General features: G+C 43.6%; 1 protein-coding gene across 6 annotated transcripts in view; it reads right to left on the bottom strand.

Moving 5' to 3' along the window:
• Positions 1-1,104: 1,104 nt before the first annotated feature.
• The window catches only part of HDA15 (histone deacetylase 15), a 68,095-nt gene continuing 42,514 nt past the window's right edge, over positions 1,105-26,685 (bottom strand). For 4 of the 6 annotated variants that reach the window (XM_087373558.1, XM_087373557.1, XM_087373559.1 and 1 more), the window contains 4 exons: positions 7,884-7,966; positions 7,457-7,502; positions 2,949-3,120; positions 1,105-1,762 (listed from right to left, as the gene is read on the bottom strand). In XM_087373558.1, the coding sequence (XP_087229684.1) occupies positions 1,662-1,762; positions 2,949-3,120; positions 7,457-7,502; positions 7,884-7,966 (402 nt within the window). In that variant the 3' untranslated portion in view covers positions 1,105-1,661. Of the gene's footprint in view, positions 1,763-1,990; positions 2,751-2,948; positions 3,121-7,456; positions 7,503-7,883; positions 7,967-26,685 lie in introns of all 6 variants that reach the window. The other 2 variants (XR_015540879.1, XR_015540878.1) reach the window with 2 other exon arrangements.

The raw sequence follows: 26,685 nt of genomic DNA on the forward strand, positions 1-26,685 counted from the left end.
AATATGTAAACATAAATATTATAATAACGACACATAGAGGTGGCACCTGTCCTTTCCCAAAGAATTAAAACCGAGAGAACAAGCCCTTCCCTAGGTGCTACGTTAAAAAATTAGAGTCTATTAGAGCCTTGAAGAACTTGAGTGAAAAATAGTGTATGCCAAAGATAGTGACATATTATATGGATGTCAATTGAAAATTCTCATACTCGTATTGCAATTTAAGAAAATAAATGTCTATCCTGTATACACCTACCACATAGATTTCATTCAATTTTGCAACCGCAAAGGAGAGAAGATGAAAACAACAAGATAAGCATTTTTTCAAAAAGAAATCTTTTAAAATAACAAAAAACATCCCCCATATCCCAAAATACAGAAGAGCATTCACACCTTTAGATTGTTACAAAGATCAAAATCTACAATTGTAACACGTGGTTTAATGAGGGCTAACAAAACAAAACTTGGGAATCGATTGATTGATTGTGTAAAACATGTCCTTTCCAGCAAAGGGTAAAGCAAACAAGAAAGCGGCTCAACAAAATCATTGCTTTCCTTAAAGGCTACATTAACAATGATGCAAGTGAGCAATTACCCATAGACTCTGACATAGATTAGAAGGTAAGGATTGCAAGTGTTATGAAGTGACAAATGTGGAGGTTTTGATTGCAAACTTGTTGGATATGTGAGATCAATAGAATAAGATCTCGCAAAGATTACAAAATGAAGAAAAAGTTCGCGAAGGATGAGATGCTGCTACTAAAGAATTGTTCTAAGGAGGGATTGTTGATACAAACGACAGGAGGAGCTTCTCTGACACTAGTGAAGACTAGCGTGAAATAGGGATATTTGAAATAGATTGTAAATTGAAACTAAAAGTCCCTTCCAACATTTACATACCATTTTTCTTCTACACAAAACTAATAGACTTTTATATACAATAGGGATATTTAAAAATAGTGTTTCAATACACTAGTGAAGACTAGCGTGAAATAGGGATATTTAAAAATAGAGAAGTAAATAAAAATGTATATTTTTAAATATAGGGATATTTGAAATGTGTACAGGTTTTTAGAGGTCACCGCCTTGGGCCAAACTATGTATGATCAAAGCTCATGAGACTAGAGATCACACACCTATTGAAAGAGAAGCCCACACTCCCTAGAGGGTGATCGGGCTCAACATCCTAAGCCCACTCTCCAAAGACATCAAATTAGCAAGGGATTGGACACAACGAGCTCCCCCTCCATCAGAGGTACCCTCAACAAAAATGTCTGTTCAACTTCAATCATTGGTATGACTCCCACCATTACTTGTTCCCACTGCATTATTTAAAAAACTTTCATTATATCCAGTCCTATGTGTGTAAATATTACATATACATACATTTCTAGAATGCACCATGCAGTGTCCCTGTTCTAATGTTCATCTCAAGTATTTGTGATTGCCAAAAGGGATGATACAGAGCCAGTCTTGAAAAATAAATAAGTCTGCTAGGAAATCATGCTCTTTCTTCATTTCCATTAATGAGTAGCTGCCTTTGCAGCATACAACAGAATTTAACCTGCAAGATTTGTACAGCAATTCCTGCAAAATATTATCCAATTTTGGATTATATTGATGCATAGGACAATGATTTATGAGGTCCAATTTGCTGTAGTTCATCATAAAGTCCTTGTTGCAAACCAATGTTCATAAACCACCCTTTTTCTCCCCCATTTCCACCAGATTGGTCCTCCGACAGCTTGTCTATTTCCTTGCTTGCCTGCAGACATGACAGGTAGAGCAGTGTTACGTCACTAAATGTATCAACGCCTTTTGATTTTTAATATGATGCACGCCCTACATGTGGCACACAAGAAAAGTAGACTTTGCTAAAAAACCAAAGGAATAGATGGAGAGTATGTTAAAATTGCTCAAAACACACAATCACCGGAGCAAAACAAGCAGAATGGCATTTGCACGATGCCATGGACACAATTCATCAACTCACCTTCCCTCAACATATCTTGGCCAGGCAGTGAGTTGTGGGCATTCTCACAAAGCTTCAGTTTGAACTCGACACTGTCTCGACCAGAGAATCCCCTAAATGCACACACAGAAGGAAAAGGGGTAGCAGAAAAGGCGCCAGGAAGGGAGGGAAGCTATAGCCATCTGTTCATGTGCTCCTATCAGTTCTACCCTGCTCAAGACCTCCGACTTTTCCATGAGAATCACTCATGCCAGTCCAAAATTTTTAGCTACTTGAAATTTGCACTTACTAGACAATGACATGAGGAAGCTCAAATTCTCTTGTTGGAACAAATTCACCACGAAATTCCACAACAAAAGGAAGCTCTCCCAGTCATCCTTACCTTTCCACGTCAATGTTCTCCATGAGATATACCTTCACCCACCTTAGGCCTATACAGAGAAAAAGACTATTCTGCCAACAAATAACGAGATACAAGGTGGGTTCCCTTCTACCTACACTCTGATCAAAGCAAGGCATCAGAGATAATAATTTACAAATGACAGGCATCTTCATTGCCATGTCTACATTAGATAGTAGACGCATGCAATAAAAAAATCTCTCTACTTTCTGCAAAATCAAACAGAACATTTGGTAAAGCTACAATTTGGCCTTAAGGATGCCTCCTTCAGATGGGCTTCTTGAGTAAAAGAGCACGAGCACTCTCAATCCTGTTTCCTGGAGACAGGCTGTTCAGTCTGCAGCTCTTCAGATGAGGTGGATGCTGACCGCTGATCATCTTCTGCACATGTGGTTCTTACAGTGTCATGACAGGGAGTGCAAGATAGCAGATCAGGCCAGCAGTCCTATGCATGAAATTTGAGGAACAAGAAATTCTACTATGAGCGTGTACAATGACCACTTGAATAGCCTCAGAGAAGTTATCTAATCAATGCAATTCGCTCATTTAGAGTTCTTACAAAAATGAGCATCACGTTACCTTTTTGCCGAGCATCTGCAGCAGCAAGTTGAGAGCTCATCCTTAAGATTGGCATGGGGAAAACCTTCCAATAATGAGCCTGGATCTGACAAACTTCGAGAACTGTAGCTAATCCTGCTTTTGTGGGCTGGCAATCGATAGGGACAGGACCAGGAACTTCACCTAAAAGCACCTGTTCATTTATTGATTGTACTGAGCAGCTTTACAATTTCTTGCATTACATATATCCTTACATCCCAGCATTCAGACCAAGATAAAGAGATGACATTCGTGAATTTCTATAAACAAACAGATAAAGACAAGATCAACTTATACTGAAATCACACTTACCCTTTACTAATGCACCTTGAAAGACCAATCAATAAGGAAAACAGAAGTGCCTATCTCAATACAAAATGATAACCATGATAATTGACGGTAGATTTGATGTAAAAGTACTGTGTAAAATCTTATTCCATATAGACTATTCTTTCAAAATCTGCAGACGATATTCTTTCTGCAGCATGAGGAAACCCAATCTCTTTCCATGGAAATACTGATGTCCTTTCCTTGTTAAAACCCTGATCATCAAGCTCTAGGGCAGCTTGGATTTAAAAACAAGTTGATCGGCCTACAACTGAAACAACCATAATAACTTAGCAAACATTCCAAGCACTTGCAAGATCTGTAAACCAACCCAGCAACTGGAGCCTAGCCACATCATCTATGACAGTAGTCACCTGTATTCTAAAAGTCCCTCCACAAGTCAGCCCAAACAACAGCCTCCTTCGACTCTGCATGCCTAAGCCTCGGAAAAATCATGGACTGTTGCTTAGTATCTCAAGGCTAAGCCACACACACTATCAAATAATCTTGGGCCTGCCTATAACTTGTGGTTGTCAATTTCTTTGTCAAACAATGAACTTCTTGAGCCTTTAATGAGATACACACTTCACTTGCTGTTTTGGCAATGCAACGAATATCATTAGAACATAACAATTGCCTTGTTTGCTTCTCTTGTCAAACAAGTCTTTATTGATCATTCCCACAAATTGTAGGTCTTGTCTCTTGTTTTACTATCTACCACAAATATTTCATAATCAGATTTTAGATTATTTTATAGCTGCAAATGTGTAGTTGGGGTAGGTGAGATTTGACTTTCCTCCAAGAAACACCCTTGATCCACTTGTCTTTGTTGGCATTGATGCGGCTCTCAAGCGCCTTCCATGCTTTCACGATAGATGACACCTTCACATTGAAATTTATGCTTTTCAATGCTGACTGTATCTTCTCAACCCAATCTGATTGTTGCTGTGTTAGTTCTTGAAGTTGAACTCCTTGGCAGAGGCTCAGGCCTCTTCTATCTTGTGTCATTGCTCTTCAATGTCTTCAACACTCTTCAATGGCAGAGAATCAAAGCTGTTACAATGGTTGGCCCAGGTGAGGGATGGACAAGAGTGGAATACAGGGCCATGCATACCTTGTCCTTGAGGATGGGATTCGATGCAACCCTCACATCCATCAAGGAAAATTGGACGAAATTTGGCTGCACCATACTATTTGATGAGTGGTTTGATGTTAGGAGTCGTCATCAATATCTGTGTCTCCTCTTGTCTTTAAACACACTTCTTGCATGCTATGTATTATGTAAAATGGTCATTATCTGATTAAGTCTTTATTCATCATTAATGGATGGACCTTTTTCTATTGACCCTTATGACGTATCATCCGTGGCATTGGGTAAGGTGATACTCTTTAGATTGGTCACAATTCATGAATTACAAGTGGGATCAGCAATGTTGTACGAGTCATAATGGACAATGCTTCAAATTGCCAGAGTCTAAGGGGCTCTTGCAATGAGAGAGTTTCCCAGATTATTTGGAAATTGGAGTCCATATGCTTCTCACTGTCTTGATCTAATCATGGAGGACACACGGAAGCTCCCTTGGGTGAGAACACGAGTTGATTGTTACATACATTGTGAAGTTCTTCAAGAAGAAACCAAGGCAGTGTCAATCATGCAGGTGTATGAGACAGACTTTATGCTTGTCTTATAACAGTTTCTCCACACAAGGCATTGCATCACAGAAGATGGATAGAAATCTTTCCCACAGAGTAAGCCATGTACCTCCCTTTATATTCCTTTGGGTAACCGACATGGAGGAGTGCACCTTGGGCTTGGTGCATCAACATATTGGTAAGGTCCACACAAAGATAAAATTGAAGCATTCACATTGTCTTTTACTAATCCTAGTTATATATGATGGATGCGATACTCTAAATTTTTGACAAGAGTGGAATTGGACGCACCAGCCTATCCATCCTTTCTTCAAGAGCCCCTGAGATATTTGTAGATGCTACATTGCTTCAGCACAAGGCAAGTACTTAATCCATAGGTACACAAAGCAAGAACTGTTGGTTTTGGACTCAAAGTTGTCCACTACATGAATAATTTATGGCCCTCCAGAGACGTGTACAGTCGATCTCATGGTGGGAGACATATGGATATCTACTCCTGGCCCATGAGCACTCGCATTGAGAGTGCTCTCACAGATACTTGTCATCTTAACTTTGCTGAATGATTTTAAATTATAGTCTCAACTCTCTAAATTAATTATTCACATAAATGATGGAATGTTATGCACAATAGGATTGCTCTATTAAAGCTTGTGAGAAAATATGAGTTGCTACTCCCATATTCATGCAAAGATTCATAATAGATTGAGCACTTCATAATTGAAGAGGTTGGTTTACTGTCATGCGAACCTCACTGATAAAAAATAAAGAGTATGAACGGTCCCATGCATGTAAACTTTAAAATTATAAAGAGTATGAACGGTCCCATGCATGTGAACTTTAAAATTATAAAGAACTAGCTACAAAGTCTAAAGTCTAACCTCTTATGTAAATTTTAGTCAATGCACATAAACCCTAAATTTGTGGATCTTACATCGCAGAAACTTTTGAGAAGTCTCCACAGGACGAGGATGAGGAGACCTAAAATGCTCAGCTTGCTCAAAATCTTAAGGCTATTAAAATTCCTGTCACAAGGATGTGAGTGATGGACGCGGTGGCCATGGGTAAGATTGTGTACCTACAGGGGTTCACGTCACTGCACATCAAGGCCGAGGATGCACTCTCATGTGACAATTCCAACATGCTGCAACTGTTAGTCGAGCGTAGGGGCATACCTCGACAATAGACCTATGTGGATGATCATATCCTTGCTAACCTTGAGGAGGATCTTGTAGATCCAAAGGCAGAGTCTAGAGATAGAGATCAAGGAGGTGGAGGGATGGGTGGAGTCAAAGACAGAGTCAAGAGTCAAATCCAGAGCAGATTAGGGACCCTAAATTTGATGACAAGGAGAATGTTGTGGCTTGTGGAGACTTTGAGTCCTCATTAGAGGACATCAATGAGGATATTGATGAGGCCTATACTGAGTCTCATGATTCAGCCTTTTTTTATAGTGATGCGGACATTGTGACTTTTTGTGGACTCTGAAGTATTGTGTGGTAGACCTTCATAGTAATCATGATGTATTTATCAAATTTCTCATGGTTGGCAATCGAAACACGGAACAAGCAGATTGCCTTCATGTTTAAAGGGGAACTCTGAACCCTTGGAAGCAACCACCTCATACATATATTTGGGACTTGAGGTTTGGGACAACTACAAGTGGAATGAGTGTATGGAAAATAGAGTCATCAGAGGGCTGAAGGCATTAAATAGCTTTCAAAACAAATGCAAGAAGATACATCTGTGGGGCTGGGAAAAGAGAGAGTTCCTGTACACCATGCTTGTACAACAGTAGTGCTCTACAACTGCCCAGCCTGGACACTCGGACTATCCAGGGCATATTGGAAAAAAATAGAGACCATCAAGCTTTTTCTCATCGGTAGTTGGGATTTAAAGCTCAAACTCCATAGCCCATCCTGCTTGCAGAGACAGCGACGTTACCTCTTGAGGGGGAGGCATTATGCCAGTACATGGCCTGCCTCAACAAGGTCGGAAAGATGGATGGGTGGCAGGATCCCACGCAAGTCAGTGCAGGCCACAAGAACCACAAGGTGGCACAGAGAAGGGGCTAAATGATGGGACATTGGGAAATACCAGATATCAATATCCCAGAGAATGAAGAAGAAATCAGAAATCTGGTCACAAAACAACAACAATGGGAGGCCAGATTTCAAAAGGTCTGGCTCAAATCTATGTCCAATCAAAGAAAAGATATGCCCCAGCAATCCAACTTCACCGCCCATCAGCCATGGAATGAAGATTGAAGAACAATATTCTTGGATATGGATATCAATAGGCTATAAGCGCACACTGATTTCCATTTGTAAGAAAGGACAAACATATATCGAAGATATATTCCACAGTCCAGATGTATATGTAGCGTATCCAGCACACAGGTACACATATATCAGTCTACAAACCCTCAAAAAGCATAAAAACATGGGAATGCACTCCCTGCACACCCACAAACACTTAGAGGGGAATAGGACTGAAAAGAATTATGAAAAAACCTTCATGACTGCTGCAGCTGAGGCAGATATAGACCGTAAATTGTATCTGCAAAACAAATTTATTTTTAAAAAATTGTGTCACAAACATGCAGCTAAAAGCATAGGCTGTTGAATGATGCTTAAATGGCAACAACACTCTGCACTTTAAGGCAAGAAAACCATTTTCTGGCATGACTCTGTTCATGAAAAAGTTCTACATGTAATTATGCAGTGATCATCGGCCATTTTATATGTTCAGAAGAATTTCCAAATAACAATCATTTTCACAGATTATGCAGGGATCATTCTTCACGTGGTACTCCAAAGACCTCAAGAAAAAAAAAGGGGACAAGGGGGCAGTTTAAGATTGTGAGAGGGCACGTGAGAGAGAGAGAGATTGGGATGGGAGTGGCAAAGGGAGACAGGATCATGTATGCAGCTTACGCACCCGCCTTCCAAGACAACTAGCATTCTTCCTTGTGCTAGTGAACTCAACATTTGAGCCATGTGAGCATAACCAAGTGGTGTTACCTGCATCACCAGTTTTACAATAAGTCGTTAAAATATCACACACACACACACGTATGCATTTGTGCATGCGTGCGCACACGTGTGTGTGTGTGTGTGTGTGTGTGTGTGTGTGTGTGTGTGTTCGTCAAATAGATTACACTGTCTACTTGTCTTACAATGAAGTTTTCTGAGCTTGTATTTTCTAATCTCCACTTTGGGGACAGCTTCTTGAAATATAAATATGCATGGATTCCGCCCCCCCCCCCAAAAAAAAAAATATCTCTCTCTCTCTCTCTCTCTCAGGCACACCGACACTAGGAACTGGAAAATGATTGCAGGCACACCGACACTAGGAACTGGAAAATTCAAAATGTATTGTTTGATGCATATGTAGTGCAGACAGTATTATATGGAGTGGAAGGATGGGGAGGCAGCATTTCAGCCTCTACATGGAATGATATTGAGAAAATGCAAAAAGCTTTCTTAAGGAGACACCTTGGTGTCAAACCCACTACTCCATACTCAATACTTCTGTTGGAAACGGGAAGGAGACCGATTGAATTTCATGCATTGATCAGAGTTATGCAATACCTAATAGAGGTGCAGCAAATGCAACCTGATAGGCTGCCTCATAAAGCATGGAATGTCAGCACAAAGCTTCAAAAGAACTACAAAAGTAAGGTCATCTGCACAGGATGGGCACCCGACATAAGAAAATGGTTCAGCAGATGGAAAGTGGAAGCATATTTGACTATGCCGCCTGGAAAGGTCAACATGCAAGAGTTTCAACTGTCTTTACTGAGCACTTTGCGGAATCACTGGTTGACAAGTGAAAAGAGGGTAAAGCTGGAATATTACTAAGACAACATAAATCCCACATGTTGGTCTACATACATGTCCATAGAGACTCATGCTCAATCTTATATTAGCACACCTATCCCCCTTACATATCGCAAAAACATCGCCAGGTTCCGTACCAGATCTCATACATTTGCCATTGAGCAGGGAGCTTGGATACACCAGCCCAAACATGCTAGAGCCTGTACCCTTTGTGACATGCAGACAGTTGAGACAGAGGCACATGTGGCTCTACAGTGCCCCCTGATATGCACATATCAAGGAGGACTACCAGCAGATACTGGGGGACTCCGCTCAGTTGACATCAGTTCTCTTCACTGCCTCTCCGGCAGCATTGGGATCTTTTGTCACTCGTCTTTTTACCTGTCGTCAAGAACTCATAGACTCCTGACCCCTCTCCTTGAGGAGACTCTTATTACATTGTATCGAGACGGGTCCAATGGGTCATTTTTTGACCCCCCAAGGAAGCTTATAAATTCTACTTCTACTTCTCTCTCTCTCTCTCTCTCTCTCTCATGTAAACAATCACTACTTGCTGATAGTGATCACTGTCCCATAGATCCTGAAGGGTCTCACGAAGACGTTAATACAATCATCTCTCTCTCTCTCTCTCTCTCTCTCTCTCTCTCTCTCTCTCTCTCTCTCTCTCCCCCCCCCCCCTCCCCCCTAGGATAGAGGGATTGCCACTGCATAGGGAGGCGGGGTCTATGAGACCCAAACATTCGAGACCCTATCCTATACCATCTGAAACTGTAATGGTATCTTATGGTCGAAACCAGGAAACTTCTCGGAATCCTATATAGGTCACAACATAGTTTTTTACACAGAGACACATCAGAGTCCAGAGTGCCCACTACCAGTAGTCAGCAGGTATACATGGGAGTCTACCTACAAAGATGAGACAAGGGATACATGAGGGGTTCGAGGGTCAGGAGGAGTCACAGTCCTTTACATATCCACACTTTTGGGGACCATCTCAGTGGAGCAGAGAGATCCACACTCCAGGTTTCTCAGGATCCAGATTCGACACATGGATAGCCGGGATTTGTTAATTGCAGTTTGCTACTTCCCCCTCGAGACCTCCCGCTTTGCCAGAGATACTTGAGTGGAGCATGAGACATCCCCATTCGTTGCTCTTTATCAGTCCATTGTTGACTTCTCTAGCCGTGGGGAAGTCCTCCTAGTTGGGGACTTCAACGCGAGGACAGGGGCTCGTCAGGCACCACTTCTCAACTTCAGGGATGATTCCACTCTAATGCCAGACATTGACCTTGAGGAGGCAGGTATGCTACTAATTTCACCTGACAGACGAGGACCGCTCACATCTTATGGACAGGCCCTATTAGACCTCAGCAAGATGCATGATCTTATTATCTATAATGGTCTTGTCAGATGGCCCGCATGAGGTGGCTTCACTTGCTTTCCACATGGGGGAGGCTGCAGTGTTGTGGACTACATCATGGGATCCCCTACTTTCACATCTCGCATCACTGACTTTACCGTAGCACCTCTCCCTCCAAGGGCTGATCACACCTATCTTTTCTTTAGCATTTCTATCCCCGCCGCACATCACTTTCTACCCCGTTGAGTTCTTACTCCACCTACCATGATATACACTTTGATCGCGATCACTCACCTACTTACCCTGGCCGTCTGTACATACTTCTCGCATACATTGACTTTATACCTCTATTAGAGAATCGCACTGCCCTAGTCACTTGTATGAGAATGGGAGATAGAGAGCAAATGAGAGAACAAGAGTAGGAGCGTAAGAGCTGAAAGCTTAGTTGCAAATAGATATGTGTAGTACGACTGAACTGAGTGATGGGTTTTGTCTAAGTGACAAAACCTTATCACTTCACTAACCATAATTAGTGAACTAACTGTGGTTAGGGGAAAAAACCTCTAAGCGAGGGAAAAGTGCCCCTAACCTACTTATTACATTACATTGGTCACTGCTAAATTATAGCAATAATTCTAACACCCCCCTACAGTGCCAATGTCAAGTACAAGGAAATGATCAATCACCAAAAGGAGATAAGTTCAGGGCACTGCGAAATGCCTCAAACTTTTCACGTGGAAGTGCTTTGGTGAAAATGTCTGCAACATTATCATGTGTTGACACATAGATCATGCTGATCTCTCCTGCATGCAACTTCTCTCTGACGTAGTGATAGTGAACCTCAATGTGCTTCGTGCGAGCATGAAACACAAGATTCTTTGCCGCTGCAATAGCACTCTGACTATCAGTGAGAATTAGAGAAGGACCCTCCAATGAAAGATGAAGATCAGCAAATAAACGATGCAGCCAAACACATTCAACTGTCGCTGCGAAAGCTGCCATGTACTCAGCTTCACATGAAGAGGTAGCCACTGTAGATTGTTTCTTGCTCAACCAAGAAATACAAACTTTACCCAAAAAGAAACAATTGCCACTTGTGGACTGCCTAGTGTCATAATCTCCAGCCCAATCTGAGTCACTGTAGGCATGCATCTGCAAGTCACCCCCCCTGGGAAACATCAAGCCAAAAGACTTGGTACCTTGCGAATAACGGAAGATGCGTTTTACAGCCTGCCAATGCATAGTCTTTGGGCTGTGCATATATCTGCTCACCTGAGAAACTGCAAACTGAATATCAGATCGTGTATTACAGAGATAAATGAGGCATCCAACAGCTTGACTGTAGAGTGTGACATCAAATGATTCACCTGCTTCATGCATTGTAAGCTTCAACCCCGGCTCCATGGGAGTAGCTATGGGCTTACAATCCTGCATGTTGAATCTGTCCAAGAGTTTTTGCACATACTTGGATTGAGACATACCGATGCCACTTTGCTCTTGACTGAACTGGATTCCCAAATAAAAGTGTAGCAGCCCCAAATCTGACATGTCAAAAGTGGTCTGCAATTCAGCTTTAAAACCTGCGATATTATCTTCATTTGACCCTGTGAGCAGTAAGTCATCTACATAAAGAATGATGACTAAAATATCCCCCCCATCCTTCTTGATGTAGAGGGTGCTTTCAGTTGGACTGTTGTGCAGCCCCTTGCTGGTCAGAAAGGCATGAGTCCTTGCATACCATGCACGTGTGGCCTGTTTCAGCCCATACAAAGCTTTATTTAGCTTGCATACCTGAAGTGCATTTCCTGAAATTTCAAAGCCTGGAGGTTGTTTGACATAAACCTCTTCCAACAAGTCTCCAATAAGGAAGGCTGTTTTTATGTCCAACTGATGAACATTCCACTGAAAATTTGCAGCCATTGCTATGAGTGACCGGATGGTTGTCATTCTGGATGTAGGAGCAAAAGTCTCCTCATAGTCTATGCCCTTTTTCTGAGCATACCCTTTTGCGACCAGCCTTGCCTTGTACCTGTCAATGGTGCCATCGGGCTTTCTTTTAACTTTGAAAACCCACCGTGTACCTATGGCATGTTTACCTGGTGGCAAATCGACAACTTTCCATGTCTGATTTTTCTGAATGGACTGCAACTCATCGTGCATGGCATTCATCCAATGCACATTATCATGTGCCTCTTCAAATGTCTCAGGTTCCTCCTCATCAAGAAGAGTACCTGCATAAGCTGATTCAACTGAAAGAGCACCTCCCCCATGTCTTACTGCACTCCGAGTTCTGCCAAGTAATGGAGCATCGATTTTACTCTCCCTGAGAGTCTGTAACAGCCAATTTGGGACTGTTTTTGCCGCATGTATATCTGCAATTTCTTGCTGAACAACCTCTTCCATGGCTTGTGGAGGTGGTATGACCATCCTGTGGCTGAATCGGAGCATGTGGAGATAGCTGAAAATTCTGATTTTCATTAGATATATCAGCAGGGGAACCAAGGCAATGGGTAGTAACCCCTCAAAGACATCACCGGAAGAAGGCATATCAAATTCAGCTTGAGTGTGAGCTGCATTCTCTGAAAATATTACATCTCTACTGACAATGATCTTGCGTGTGACAGGATTGTAGAGACGGTAGCCCTTGCTCTCTGCACTGTACCCAACAAAAATGCATTTGATTGCCTTATCAGACAACTTATGCCGAAACTCAACAGGCACATGAGCATAAGCAAGGCATCCAAAGACACGGAAATGATCCACAGAAGGCTTTCTTCTTTGCCAAACTTCATAGGGAGTCTTGGTCTTCAAAGCTTTTGTGGGTGCCCGATTCAAAACATAATTGGCACACATGAGACCTTCAAGCCAAAATTTGTGAGGTAATTTTTTGCTTTTCATCATACATCTATCCATCTCCATAAGAGTATGATTTTTTCTCTCAGCTTTCCCATTTTGCTGAGGAGTTAGCCTCACTGTAAGCTGATGTACAATGCCCTTGTCTTTCAAAAAAGCATCAAAATCTGCAGACAAGTACTCCCCTCCTCTATCTGTGCATAAAGTCTGTATCTTGAGTCCGGATTCATTCTCAACCATGGCTGCAAAGTGTTTGAAGACCATAAACACTTCTGATTTGCGTTTCAGCCCATAAACCCAAGTGTAGTTGGAGTAGTCATCTATAAAAGTGACAAAGTAAAGATGACCACCCAATGATGGAGTCCTCATGGGACCACAGACATCACTATGGATAAGCTGTAATTTTCGAACAGCTTTAACTGATCCATCCTTCTTAAAAGGAGATCTGTGCATTTTACCAAGAATGCACCCTTCACAGGCATGTGAAGGAGGTGTTTCAAGAGGTGGCAATGCATCAACCATGGCATGTTTTTGAAGCGTCATCAAGCTACCATAATGCATGTCTCCATATCTCGCGTGCCATAACTCCGCATTCTGCATAGCCACAGTAGGAGTGAAAACTGCAAGAGCATGTGCTGGTCTTTTCTCATACATGTCAAGCTGAAAAAGACCACGCAACAGAGTGCCACACAATCTCAAGGCATAGTCATGCTCTCTATCATGGACTGCACACTTGTCATCTTCAAAAATGACCTGAAATCCAGCTCTGTTAAGAGTGGACACTAAAAGTAGATTTTTTGTGATACCAGGCACATACAAGACATCAAAAATTCTGAATGTTGAGCCATCAATGGCTGTAAGTTCAACTTCTCCTATACCACGGATTGAATAGGAGGAGTTGTTGGCACATGTGACCTTTTTACCAACAGGTGGTGGATGCAGAGATGTGAAGAGACACTTCCTGGAAGTGATATGCTTTGAGGCACCGCTGTCAAAATACCATGTATTATGTGTCTCATTGACACTGAAAGCTGATGCATCCTTGGAAGAATCATAACTGCATGTCAGAAAAGCAAAAGTGTCATCATTACAAGTGGCTGTACTATCCTGAGCAGCCAACTGAGAGTCTAAAATACAAGACAAGAAGGCATAGTCGTGCTCCACAAAGTTGGTTGTAGCTTGCTCATTGTCAGATGCATGGGGAGCTGAATCTGAGACAGCCATACCGGAGCTGTTTTTCTTTTCTTTTGCAAGCCTTTTCTTGCATTCTCCAATGTAGTGACCTGGCTTTTTGCAGTAATGACATATTCCCTTCTTCTTGGGTTTACCTGCATCACCTTTAGCCTTTTGAGAAGGCTGTCCTAAGACACTGGAAGGCTGATTTGCTTAAGTCTTTGCTTGTCCCTTTGCTTTAGGCTTGAATTTTGAGAGCATGGCATGTTCACCTGCTCGTGAAGCCATGTTTTTCCTGCTTTGCTCTTCCTGCAGCAGAAGTCCTATCAACTCATGAAAAGTGAGAGGATTTGCAACCCCCCCTCAAGCGAGGTATGAAAGCTGAGATAAGACTCAGGAAGAGAATTCAGAGTAGTGGTAATCATCTCTGAATCAGGAATGATCTCATCAATATTCAGCAACTGCTCTCGTAAATCCTGTAGCTTTGTGAGGTGCGCTGACATGGAGTCACCCTCTTCCATATGTGTATGAGACAATTCTCTTTTCAAAAAAGACACCCTGGCATCATTCCGAGCTGCATACATGCTCTCCAAAATATCCCATGCTGCCTTTGAGGTCTTACACGACCGGATATGCGGAATGATGAATCTTTTCACTGAAAGAGGGCTAAAGCATCACGTGAATCCCATCTCTTCTGCTCTGGAGTGGTAGGTATAACTGCACCAATAACTTGTGCTGTAGCTGTAGCCTGTGCACAACCTCTGCCTCCTTGTTGGGGAGGGGTATTAGGTGCCACATTTGCTGGCTGGAACTCATCCCCACTTACATTGTCCCATAAATTACGAGAAATCAAAATATTGCGTACCATAAAACTCCAGAGGGAGTAGTTAGTACCATCCAGCTTGTCCTCTTGTGAGAGACCACTGAAACCGAAATCATTCTGATTTTTGCTGGGCCATGTCTGAGAAAGAAAATACAGCAAATGCAAATCTGAATTCCCTTGCTGGGAATGGAGTGCACAAATCCCAAAAAACACAGCCAAACACTGGCTAAAAATGCAACTCAAATCTCTGTAATGTCTCTGTCAGAAATCTACCAGAGCATCCAATCTCTTCCAAAACCTGCCAAAGCGCTTCAAAGCACTCACAAGAAAGGCAGTGTGAACTGAAATCTGTCAAATTGCTCTCCCAACACAAAATCCCCAATTTGTGGCTTGAAATTGCAACCAGAAAGAGGCAAATTTACTAAAAGCCCCAAATCTGCAATTTCTGAACAAAATCCCAAATTTGGAGTTGAAATTGAGCCAAATTTCACCCAAATAGTTAATCTCCTGCAAAAGCCCCAATTTCTTGGCCAATCTTTGCAATTTGCTTGCAATGTGTGCCAAAATTTTTACAAAAGCCCCAAATTTCTTCAACACTTGCAGATTTACTGCAATGTTTGCCCAAAAAATCCAACTGTGCTCCAACAAAACTGAGCCAAACAATGGCTATATGCAAAGAATGCGCCTGCAAATGAAGAACCCTGCTCAAAAGTCCTGCATAAATGCGAATTTCCAAGCCCACCTTCAAACTGTACGGCAGTTTGTACGGAAGTATACGGAAGATGCTTGAAGCTAACTGCATGTGTACAGCGCCACACATGCGGTACGGTCGACGATGTACGGTTGGCGACCACGACGAAGTGTACGGCTGATGCAGGCTGATAGTACAGATCTGTACGGGGCTGTCGACGAGCTGGTACGGGTACGGAACTGTACGACGAAGATACCACCAACTGAACAAATAGTACGATGCAGGTACGTACGGGGATGCAGGCTGTACGACGCCTGTGTACGGAGCTGTACGTACAGTCCGGGATCTGTACGGTGCTGTCGACGAGCTGGGAGCTGTAACGGCGCACGTGTGAGCTGTACGGGACAGTATGGAAGGCAGCACAGGTACAGTGCGGGACTGTACGGAATCAGTCCGTACAGATTGTACGGACAACGAGCGATTGGAGCAAGGAGCTGTTGGGCTGGAGCTGGAGGCAAATGTGCAGCAGAAGCAAGAGCAGGAAGAACCCGCTCTGATACCAAATGTGAGAATGGGAGATAGAGAGCAAATGAGAGAACAAGAGCAAGAGCGTAAGAGCTGAAAGCTTAGTTGCAAATAGATGAGTGTAGTACGACTGAACTCAGTGATGGGTTTTGTCTAAGTGACAAAATCTTATCACTTCACTAACCATAGTTAGTGAACTAACTGTGGTTAGGGGGAAAAACCTCTAAGTGAGGGAAAAGTGCCCCTAACCTACTTATTACATTACATTGGTCACTGCTAAATTATAGCAATAATTCTAACAACTCGCTCACTACACGAGACTGCTCTTCACACCTTCTCCCATACCACCCGCTCCACCCGCCCACCACCACCTGGGACCGTACCCTGCAATAGCTGGTACAATGATGAGTGTAAGGCTTTACGTCGTCAACTCAGATTCGAAACAAAAAACAACCTTCCGGGCGAACCAAAGACGCTACGCGATTACCGCCGTCTGGTACGCACGAAGAAACTGGACTTCGTGCGTCAGAATGAGGAGCTACTGAACATTCTGTTTAGTAACAACTCTAAGGACTTCTGGCGGAGATTTCTAGAGGGACGATCCCCCCCATCACTCACTGACACTCAGGTGTGGACTGATTATGCACGCACACTCTATATCCCAAATCAACCAACCCCTAACCTATCACATATGCCACACCCCACGTCCTGCACCCTCTTCACTAGGGGGGGGGTAAAGGATGCCGTAATGAAACTTCATAATGGCCGAGCGAAGGATCATGAGGGACTATGCACTGAGTTCATTGCATATGGGATTAACCTCCTAGCCCCAATCTTAGCCAAACTATTTGCTGAAGCTGTTTGCTTGGGATTCCCACACACCTGAACCATCAACACTATCTCACCTAGCCACAAGGCAGGGGATCCCATGGACCCAGAGAACTACGGGACCATTATGATTGGACATGTCATGTCCAAGATTTATGCATCAGTACTTGATTCCGAGGTCAGTAGATTTGCAGAGTGTCGAGGACTCAGAGCAGTGGGACACGCAGGTTTCAGACGGGATCATGGAACCATGGACCATATTCTCGCGCTCAGATGTATTATCGAGGAGGCGAGGGCACAGAAGCAGAGGGTTTGCTCAGTACTATTGCTTTGTGGATTTCCGCAAGGCATTTGACACCGTTCCGAGAGGCCGCCTCATACGACGTCTACAGGATTTGGGTTACGACCAGGAGATCATTTGGGCTGTCATGGCACTTTATGAGTGAGTTTCAGGCAGACTCCAGACAGGATCTGGATGGACAGACGAGATCATGAGCGCTATCGAGATCAAACAAGGGTGCCCATTATCACCTACCTTGTTCAGCCTCTACATCGATGAGCTTGAGATAGTGATGCAGGCACAGGGTGGGGTAGGTTGCTCCCTTGCGAGCATACAGTCCTTTTGCAAGTCTCATGATTTGAAGGTCAACTTGGGTAAAACCAAGGTTATTATAGGCTCACGGTGTGAGGGGGAGAAAAGTGGAAGAGAGCAAGAGAGTGAGAGTGAGAGAGAGTGACACTCTAGTGCGGGTGTGAAGAATGATAAGCCACACCACAAACTCACTTGTGTTTTATTAGGATTAGGTTTACCCTATGACTGTCTTAAGACAGTCATAGGTGTCCTATCTTTTAATGAAGGGTTGGCAATATGCCTTTACCCCAACAACCTCCCACCTAAAAGCCAATGTGCCTAAAGGGGAGAAAAGAATAAAATTACAGCAATATACAGTTACTGTATACAAGACCATAAAATAAGAATGGTCTCATCCTAATCCCATGATGTGGCGGCAGTGTGCAAACCGCTCTGTAGGCAAGCTCTTAGTGAGCAAATCTGCAGGATTATCATCAGTATGTACTTTCACAAGCTCAAGTCGCTTGTCTTCCAGTACCTCCCTGATGAAATGATATTTTACTTCTATGTGCTTGGTCTTCTGATGAAAGACCGGATTCTTTGCCAACATGATAGCACTCTGACTATCACAATGCAAAACTGGCATATCTCCTGTAATGCCCAAATCTCCCACCAGCCGAGTAAGCCATATTGCTTCCTTGCAAGCCTCAGTGGCTGCAACATATTCAGCTTCTGTGGTTGACAGTGCAACGCATTTCTGCAACCGAGACACCCATGATATAGCACCTCCTGCAAATGTGAAAATATAACCGGTAGTAGACTTCCGGTTATCCGCATTCCCTGCATAGTCTGAATCTGTAAAACCATGCACCAATGCATCCTGCCTACCATAGCATATGCACAAGTCTTTGGTACCCTTGAGATACCTCAAGACACCTTTCACTGCTTCCCAATGCCGCTTGCCTGGATTTGCCATATACCTGCTGATGACTCCCACCGCAAAAGCAATATCCGGACGAGTGGCAACCATGGCATACATCAAAGATCCAACTGCAGATGCATACGGAACCTTGGCCATTTCAGCCTTATCATCATCTGATCTGGGGCTGTCCTTACTGCTGAGTTTTAAATGTGGAGGCAACGGGGTACTAATGGACTTCCCCCCCTCCATTTTAAACCTCTGCAGTACTTTGTCAATGTACTCTTTCTGTGACAGAAATAAAAGTCCCTTGGACCTGTCACGAGTAATACGCATGCCAAGAATATGATTTGCATCACCCAAGTCTTTCATGTCAAAAGACTTATGCAGTTGTTTCTTCAAAACACTAATCTCATGCTGAGATTTACTGGCAATAAGCATGTCATCTACATATAGAATGAGTAGCATCAAAGTGCCATCCTTTGCCCGTTTGGTGTACAAGCAATGATCGGTCTCACACCGATGATACCCTTGGGACTGCATGAAGGCATCAAACTTCTTGTACCATTCCCTTGGCGCCTGCTTGAGTCCATACAAGCTCCTCTTGAGCTTACACACAAGCTGTTCTTTCCCTTTAACAGCATATCCCTCTGGCTGACTAATATAGATTTCATCATGAAGATCTCCGTGAAGAAAAGCTGTCTTCACATCCATCTGACATAAATCCTTCTAGTTTCTTTATGTTCAGAATTGAAGAATCACTTCCCCCTGATGCCATATCAGATGAGAAAAGTACCTGACACCCTGGAAGTAAAAAGACTGAATAAAAGTTCTGATTTCTCAGAAAAAACCTGCTCTATTCAAGAGCCAGAAGCACTTTCAATGGTGCTGTTTTTACTGTCAGTAAAATCTGCAGCAAAACAGTAAATGACCCTGCAAATACTGTACCTTCTGACAAACTGTTCTGAGCTCAAAGAGGCATAAAAACAGTAATTTCAGACTGCTGCTGCTGCTCAACAAGTGCTTAACAGTGCATAATCATCTGACAAAACCACCAACACTGCTGTAAACACTGCTGTACTGACTGTACTGATCACTTCTCCCACCTCAGATGAGGTATTGCACTGAGTTAAATTGCAGAATCCACTTGACAAACACCCAAAAGACAGTAAATGACCCTTCAGCCTGTTACAAAACCTGCAACAGTAAATGGGATAAATCCCAAGCAATCACCCTTATACCAAGGGGAGAAAATGCATCTGAAGATGTCTGTCGGTAATCCAAGTGCTATCAAACAAAGTCTGGGCAAAAGCCCCTTGATCTGACACCTGAATCAAGTGGAGAACACCTCAACACTGAGGTAGCATGCAATATGAAATCTCTCTGACACTTGTACCTGACAATGTGCAATGCATAGACTGCCCCTGTGTACTCAGTAACAACACAAATCACAAAGTACAGACACCAAGAAGAAAATCTTTTGAGCACTGTCAACGATGGGCAGTTAGGGACCGAGTAAACTCGATGCGCCCTGACCAAGCGTGGCTCAACTGAGATTTTCAAAGTGTGTACAAAGAATGTGACCTGCAACAAATGTCACCAAATGCACTGCGGAAATAAAGCAAATGTGTGCGCCCTGGCTACACACTGCCTCAAGGCATATACTGCAAACACATCCAGGCAAAAGCCCTTTGAAATGGTCACCCAAAACTGAGAATTGCACTCAGTAAATGCATAGAAGCTTCTGCAAAACAAGCATCTGACCTTCCTGAAAGACAAGTAACTGCGCAAACACCACCACTGTGGCACAAGTCACCTCAAGCGTGAGTGACACGAGAGTACCTGCTGTACCTCAACAAATGCACAGTATACAACTGAAATGCTTCAGGAATGTATCAGAAATGCTTCATGTACTGCGCGCACATGCACAAAACAGAGTGCTTCAGCACTATTTCTCTTCCAACAAAAAATGTCTGCTGTACTTTTCAGTACCTGCAAAGTACCTGCTGTACTTCTGTCCATGCAGAGTACCTGTGTACTATCGGTGCCTGTAGAAGGCACGCTTCCCCCAAAAATCGAGTCTTGCAGCAGAAATTGTACCTGCGAGTGAACAAGACTGCCGTACAAATACCAAGACTCCCGTACAAAGTTGTACGGCAGTCCGTACGACTGTACGGACAGTCCGTACAACTGACGTATGAATGGCTGCACACAGCAGCTATGCTGCTGTACTGCTGCTGCCTGACGACGCCCGCGCCCGCAACAAAAGCCTGCAGCCTTACGAAATGCGCCGCCCTAGGAGCTGCCGTACGAAATGCGCCGCCCTTGGAGCTGACCTGCGAAATGCGCCGCCCTAGGAGCTGACCTGCGAAATGCGCCGCCCTAGGAGCTGCGAAAAACGCCGCGCAGGCCGCCTTCACTCCTCGCACGCCGCCTTCTCGTCGCGCACGCCGCGCAGCCCTGATCTGCTGCGCCAGATCCGTCCGTACAACCGTACGGACGACGTACGGCCGTATGGCTCTGTCCGTACGTCCGTACGGTAGGCTAGGGTGAGGAGACTAGGGAGGCAAGGGAAGCTAAGGTAGGCTCTGATACCAGTTGTGAGGGGGAGAAAAGTGGAAGAGAGCAAGAGAGTGAGAGTGAGAGAGAGTGACACTCTAGTGCGGGTGTGAAGAATGATAAGCCACACCACAAACTCACTTGTGTTTTATTAGGATTAGGTTTACCCTATGACTGTCTTAGGACAGTCATAGGTGTCCTATCTTTTAATGAAGGGTTGGCAATGTGCCTTTACCCCAACACACGGAAGCAAAAGGATGCACAAGAGTAAAGCAAGAAGTGGAAGCCATCACATCAACTAGTGTAATGAAAATGAAAGTACAAAGTACTATATAAGAGGACCCTAGGACCTAGAGTCCTAGTGGTACCACTAGTACTAGGTGTCATAAGACACTAAAAGTACTAGGTGACCTAAGAGCCCATAACTAGAGCTACATGGCACATACCAAGGCCCAAAGGGCATCAATACGACCGCGAGAAGCCGGCCTACAAACCCCTCTCCATGGTATGGGCTGAAGTATTCTAGAAACCTCTCAGAATATCTGGTATTTTCTGGTCATGGTGGCACATGTTCATCCAAAAGAATATAGCCACCTATGAATGCACAAGGTATGCCAGATCATATAACAAAGGGAACCAAGTGTAAAGCCTGTCGAAAGACTTCGAACTTGGGACGAGGAAGTGCCTTTGTAAACATATCTGCTATGTTGTCCTCTGTGGGAAGGTAGGACAACTCTCTGTCTCCTGCTGACAACCACTCTCAAACATAATGATAGTGAACTTCAATGTGCTTGGTGCACACATGAAACACTGGATTACGCGCAATGGCCAAAGCACTCTAGCTGTCAGCGTAGACCATAATGGAGGATGTCAGGCGAATACCAAGATCTGTAAGTAACTGTCGAAGCCAGACACACTCTACTATAGCGGCGAAGGCTGCCCTGTACTCAGCCTCACAGCTGGATGTGGCAACTGTTGGTTTCTTCTTGCTAAGCCAAGAGATACATGAACTGCCCTCAAACTGAAAACGATCAAGGAGCTATCCAATATACTTGGACTATGACATCATGATTATAGTGCAGCTGTCCCATGTCTGACATTTCAAAAGCTTGCTGCAAATCAGCCTTGAAAGCTGCAATATGCTGAGTATCAAGGCCCGTGATCAGCATGTCATCCACATATAAAATCATCCACTAAAAAATCAGATCCACTCCCACGGACTTAAAGAGTGGGCTCTGTGGGGCTATTCTGAAAACCAAGGGACAGTAAGTGTGCATGAATTTTAGCATACCATGCCCTGGGTGCCTACTTCAAACCATAAAGGGCTTTTCTCAGCTGGCATACCTTGTTTTCAAAGCCAACAACCTCAAAGCCAGGAGATTCTGTCACATAAACTTCTTTCTACAGATCCCGCATTGAGGACTCTTACACCTTATGAAGCTTGGAAGGCAGGAAGCCTTCACTTTCACACATGAGAGTTTTTGGGTCTCTTGCGTATGTTCATGTACCATCTCAGCTGAAGCATAAGCTTGATGATATCAAATGCATATTTATTGGTTACAGCCAAGAGAGCAGAGGGTATTGGTTATACCAACCCAATACTGGGAAGATTATTGTCGGTAGAGATGTAATCTTTGCTGAACATTTGGCTTCTCCTCTTGTGGACTGCAAAGCTAAGCCGGAAGTTGACATGTTTGATGCCTTTGACTCTTGGTTACCTTTGCTTCCCTCAGAGGGGGACTTTGACCAGTAACATGAGCCTCTTGCAGGCCCTCCAACAAGCAATGATCAGCCAAAACTCCATGCTGATTTGCAGGTTCCTCTTCCAGCACAAAATGATCCCACTATTCATGATGCAGCGATTGAAGAAAGAGCTGTCAATAGACAGCAAAGGCAATCCCAGATGGCTTCTTGACACATTGAGGGACAGCAAACAAGATCAACCTCTTGCTGCCCAGACAAGATCAGGCAATAGACAGATGCATGGTCACTTTCTTGAGTTTGCACTCCTTGCTACAGCTTGCAATGAAGAGCCTTTGTGCCATAAAGATGCTTTTGACAGCAAAGAGTGGATGGATGCAATGAGAGCTGAGCTACAACCTATTGCAAAAAATGACACATGGGAATTAGTAGATCTCCCTCCCGGCAAGCATGCCATTGGTACCCGGTGGGTCTACAAATTAAAAAGGAAATCTGATGGTAGCATAAATCGACACAAAGCCCGTCTTGTTGCAAAAGGGTATGCCCAACAACAAGGCATTGACTTCGAGGAGACCTTTGCTTCCATTTCCAGGATTACTACTATTAGACGTGTCATTGCCATTGCAGCCCATCAGCATTGGCAAGTGCACCAGCTTCACATCAAGACTGCCTTTCTTCATGCCTTGTAGGTGATCTATTCAGCACATAGTTGGCACACATCACTGCATCAAGCCAAAATTTATTGGGCAAGGACTTGGCTTTAAGCATGCATCTGGCTATCTCCATAGTGGACCTGTTCTTCCTTTCAGGAACAGGATTATGCTCAGGAGTGTAAGGAGTAGTGCATTAGTGTAAGGAGTAGTGTTGAGGGTGACAAGCTTGCATTCTGATTCATTCTCAACCATATTCAGCCACCTCTGAAAGCATGAGAACACTTCAAATTTGGCTTTTAAAGCATATACCCGCACTATCTTGTGAAGTCATCAATTAGAGTCATGAAATATTTGTACCCTCCAATGGCATTTGTCCTCATTGGGCCACAAACACCACTGTACACTAGCTGCAATTTCCTTTGTGAGAATTTCGGATAATTCTTTTGAAAAGGAAACTATGGACTTATTACTATGTAAAAACAGTAATCTCTTCATTTGATTGAGCTTTCAAGCTTAACATTTGATATAGAACATCTATAATAAATTCTCATCGATTTGAAAGGGAACCAAAAAATGTGAGAGTGCATGTGATGTGATGGCATGTAACAGCTTGCCATGTGTACAGCAATAAATGAAACCAGCCTTAACATCACTAAAAAAAAAAGAGAAGGTAGATCAGCCCATGTTTGATGTGAATGCACGTCACTCTTATGTGGATGGTGAATCCAGTGGCTCAGAACAGAGCATTGATGATGAGTTGGATATTCCTTCTGTTGTTACACCTGGAGTAAGGAAGACCAGGGATGTTTTGAGAGCACCTGAAAGTGAGCCTATTTTGCGCAGGTCTACCAGAGCTAGGTATCCTGTGGATAGGCTGAAATATGATGGATTTACAGCCATTCACTATGCCTATATGGTCAAAGTGATATAGGAACCAGAACCCACTTCTTTTGAGCAAGCCATGGGAAAAGAAAAATGGGAGAAAGCCATGGATGAAGAAATGGATGCCTTGGAAGTAAATGCTACATGGGAGTTGGTGCCTTTGCCTAAAGACAAGAATGCAATTGGCTGTAAGTGGGTTTATAAGGTGAAGCACAATGTAGATGGTTCTGTGAACAGGGCGGTAGGATCCACTTAATTACAGCATACACTATAAATTGACAAATAATTATCCATCTCAGATTACATCACAAGGGAGCTAGAGCACTCCTACTCAGATACAAGGACATCAATTGGCCCCAAACGTCAGTGCCCCTTGCGGTATTTATTTAACATTCATTTGAAGCCAAGCGGCTGATTACAAAGGTCTCTAAAAAGCTGCACCACAAGCAAACCAACGCTCGCAAACTCCCCGTCCAGCCCACCCGATAATTCCCTGTTCAACTCCAAATGGAGAAATGGCATCCAATTACTAGACAACCATGTGTCCTCGACCAACCAAAGCATGCAACAAAGACCCCAAAAGCATCCACTATCTGTGCCACACCTGCAATTGCACAACCACATGCCCAACCAGCCAGACACGGCTCAACAACTGCAGCAAAGCCCTCAACAGCCAAACTCTGGTGCAATCAATCAACAAAGCACTTCCAGACAAGTTGCCTCAATCTATAGCCTCTGGCCACTGCCCAATAGCATAAGTCAACCTTTCTTCGCCAGAAAAGAAAGCCAAACGCAATAACTATCCAGCAACCAATCCGGGAACCACAAAAGCAGGCAAAAAGCAAGCCTTCCTCTACCTAGATAGGTCACCGGGGCTGAAAAACCCTAGATCCTGCAAAGAAAAGCTTATTCTTCTCTGGCACAGCCCCAAAAGCAACTTAGAAGAGAACACCCACGCCTGGAAAGTTTCCAAACTCAGCAGCAACACCCAGAAAGTCCCCAGAATCAAATCGTAAGTTCCCTGCAGAGCCTGGACAGCCTGGAAAACCAATCTCCAACAGCAGCCTGGATAGGTCGCAATCACCTGGAGACACCCTAGAACAGGTCGCAGCCACTTGGAACAACCCGAAAGGTCTGGAAATCAAATCACAATCTGCAGCAATCGCAGACACCCTGGCAAAAATCGCAATCTATAGCAGGCTCTTGGATCAGGTGCGATTTCTCCTGGCAGGCTCTGGATTCACTAGCCCTGGTTGATGGCGATTTTCCCTATCAAGCTCTAGAACCTCTTGGCAAAAAGCAATTTGGCTCTAGCAGCACCTTGCAGGCTCTGACAGCTCACAACTGATGATCTGAGCTGATTCTAGCCTCTTGTCCCCAAAAACATGGCTCTCTGCTCTTTTTGGAATCATGTGCTAAAATAAGCAATTTTTAATTGCACCACTCTTTTAACCCCTTGTTGCACACTTTAGTCCTAGGAATTAATTGCCTAATCACTCAACGCACATTCACAATTCCCAAGGGCCCACTAGGGAATTCTAATTTCCCAACTCCCGCACACATGGCCGAATACTCGCGTCCCAGAGGCTCAAGACAGTTACGTGCAAATTACGAGAGTCGCAAATCGAAAGTCCCATAATTTCACGTCCTCGTGACAGACCCCCCTCTTGAAAGAAGGCAAACGTCCTCAATTGCCTACAAACCAAACAAAAAGAAAATCAAAAGCAATGGACAAATCAAAAGCAAGTGAAATAACCAAAGCTGAAATAGAAAAATAACCAAATAACCAAATCTGAAAGATAGCCAACAATGCCGCCAACAAATCAACCAAGTCTAAAATAGCAGTGATCCAACAGACCAACCAAACCTGAAAGGAAGCGTACCAATGCCGCGAACATGTCAACCAACAATGAATATGTATCTGTAGAGTCATGGTAATAGATACAAAATACATTGCACATAAGATGCATCATAACCAAGTGGCTAGCACACCAATCATAGAGGCCGTCACGCACGGCGAAGATACTGTCAGTAGCCAATACCTTGGGTGAAACAAAATGCTACACCAAGTGTCCTCTAGATACATGAGCGGGTCTGTATAAAAGGAATGGAAGTGCTAACGCCCCCCTTGTGCATCAGGTAATGCTACAGACACCTGGCGCTTTGCTGAACCTGAATGAGTGCCATGTCCAACCACTTCGCATGCAATGATGAATAATTACAAAATTTCACCAAGTAGTGTCGTGCAACTTTACCTCTTACCTTCCTTTCCCTATGTGCTAGAATCTGCTCGGGTATAAGGATCTCATCCCTGTCTTCCACCTCTGGCTGCATCTCCCAAGGCAAATCTATAGGCACATTA

This window comes from Dipteris shenzhenensis, chromosome 4 (assembly GCF_047967505.1).
Source record: "Dipteris shenzhenensis isolate YYH24624 ecotype China chromosome 4, Dip_SZ_1.0, whole genome shotgun sequence".
Lineage (NCBI taxonomy): Eukaryota > Viridiplantae > Streptophyta > Polypodiopsida > Gleicheniales > Dipteridaceae > Dipteris > Dipteris shenzhenensis.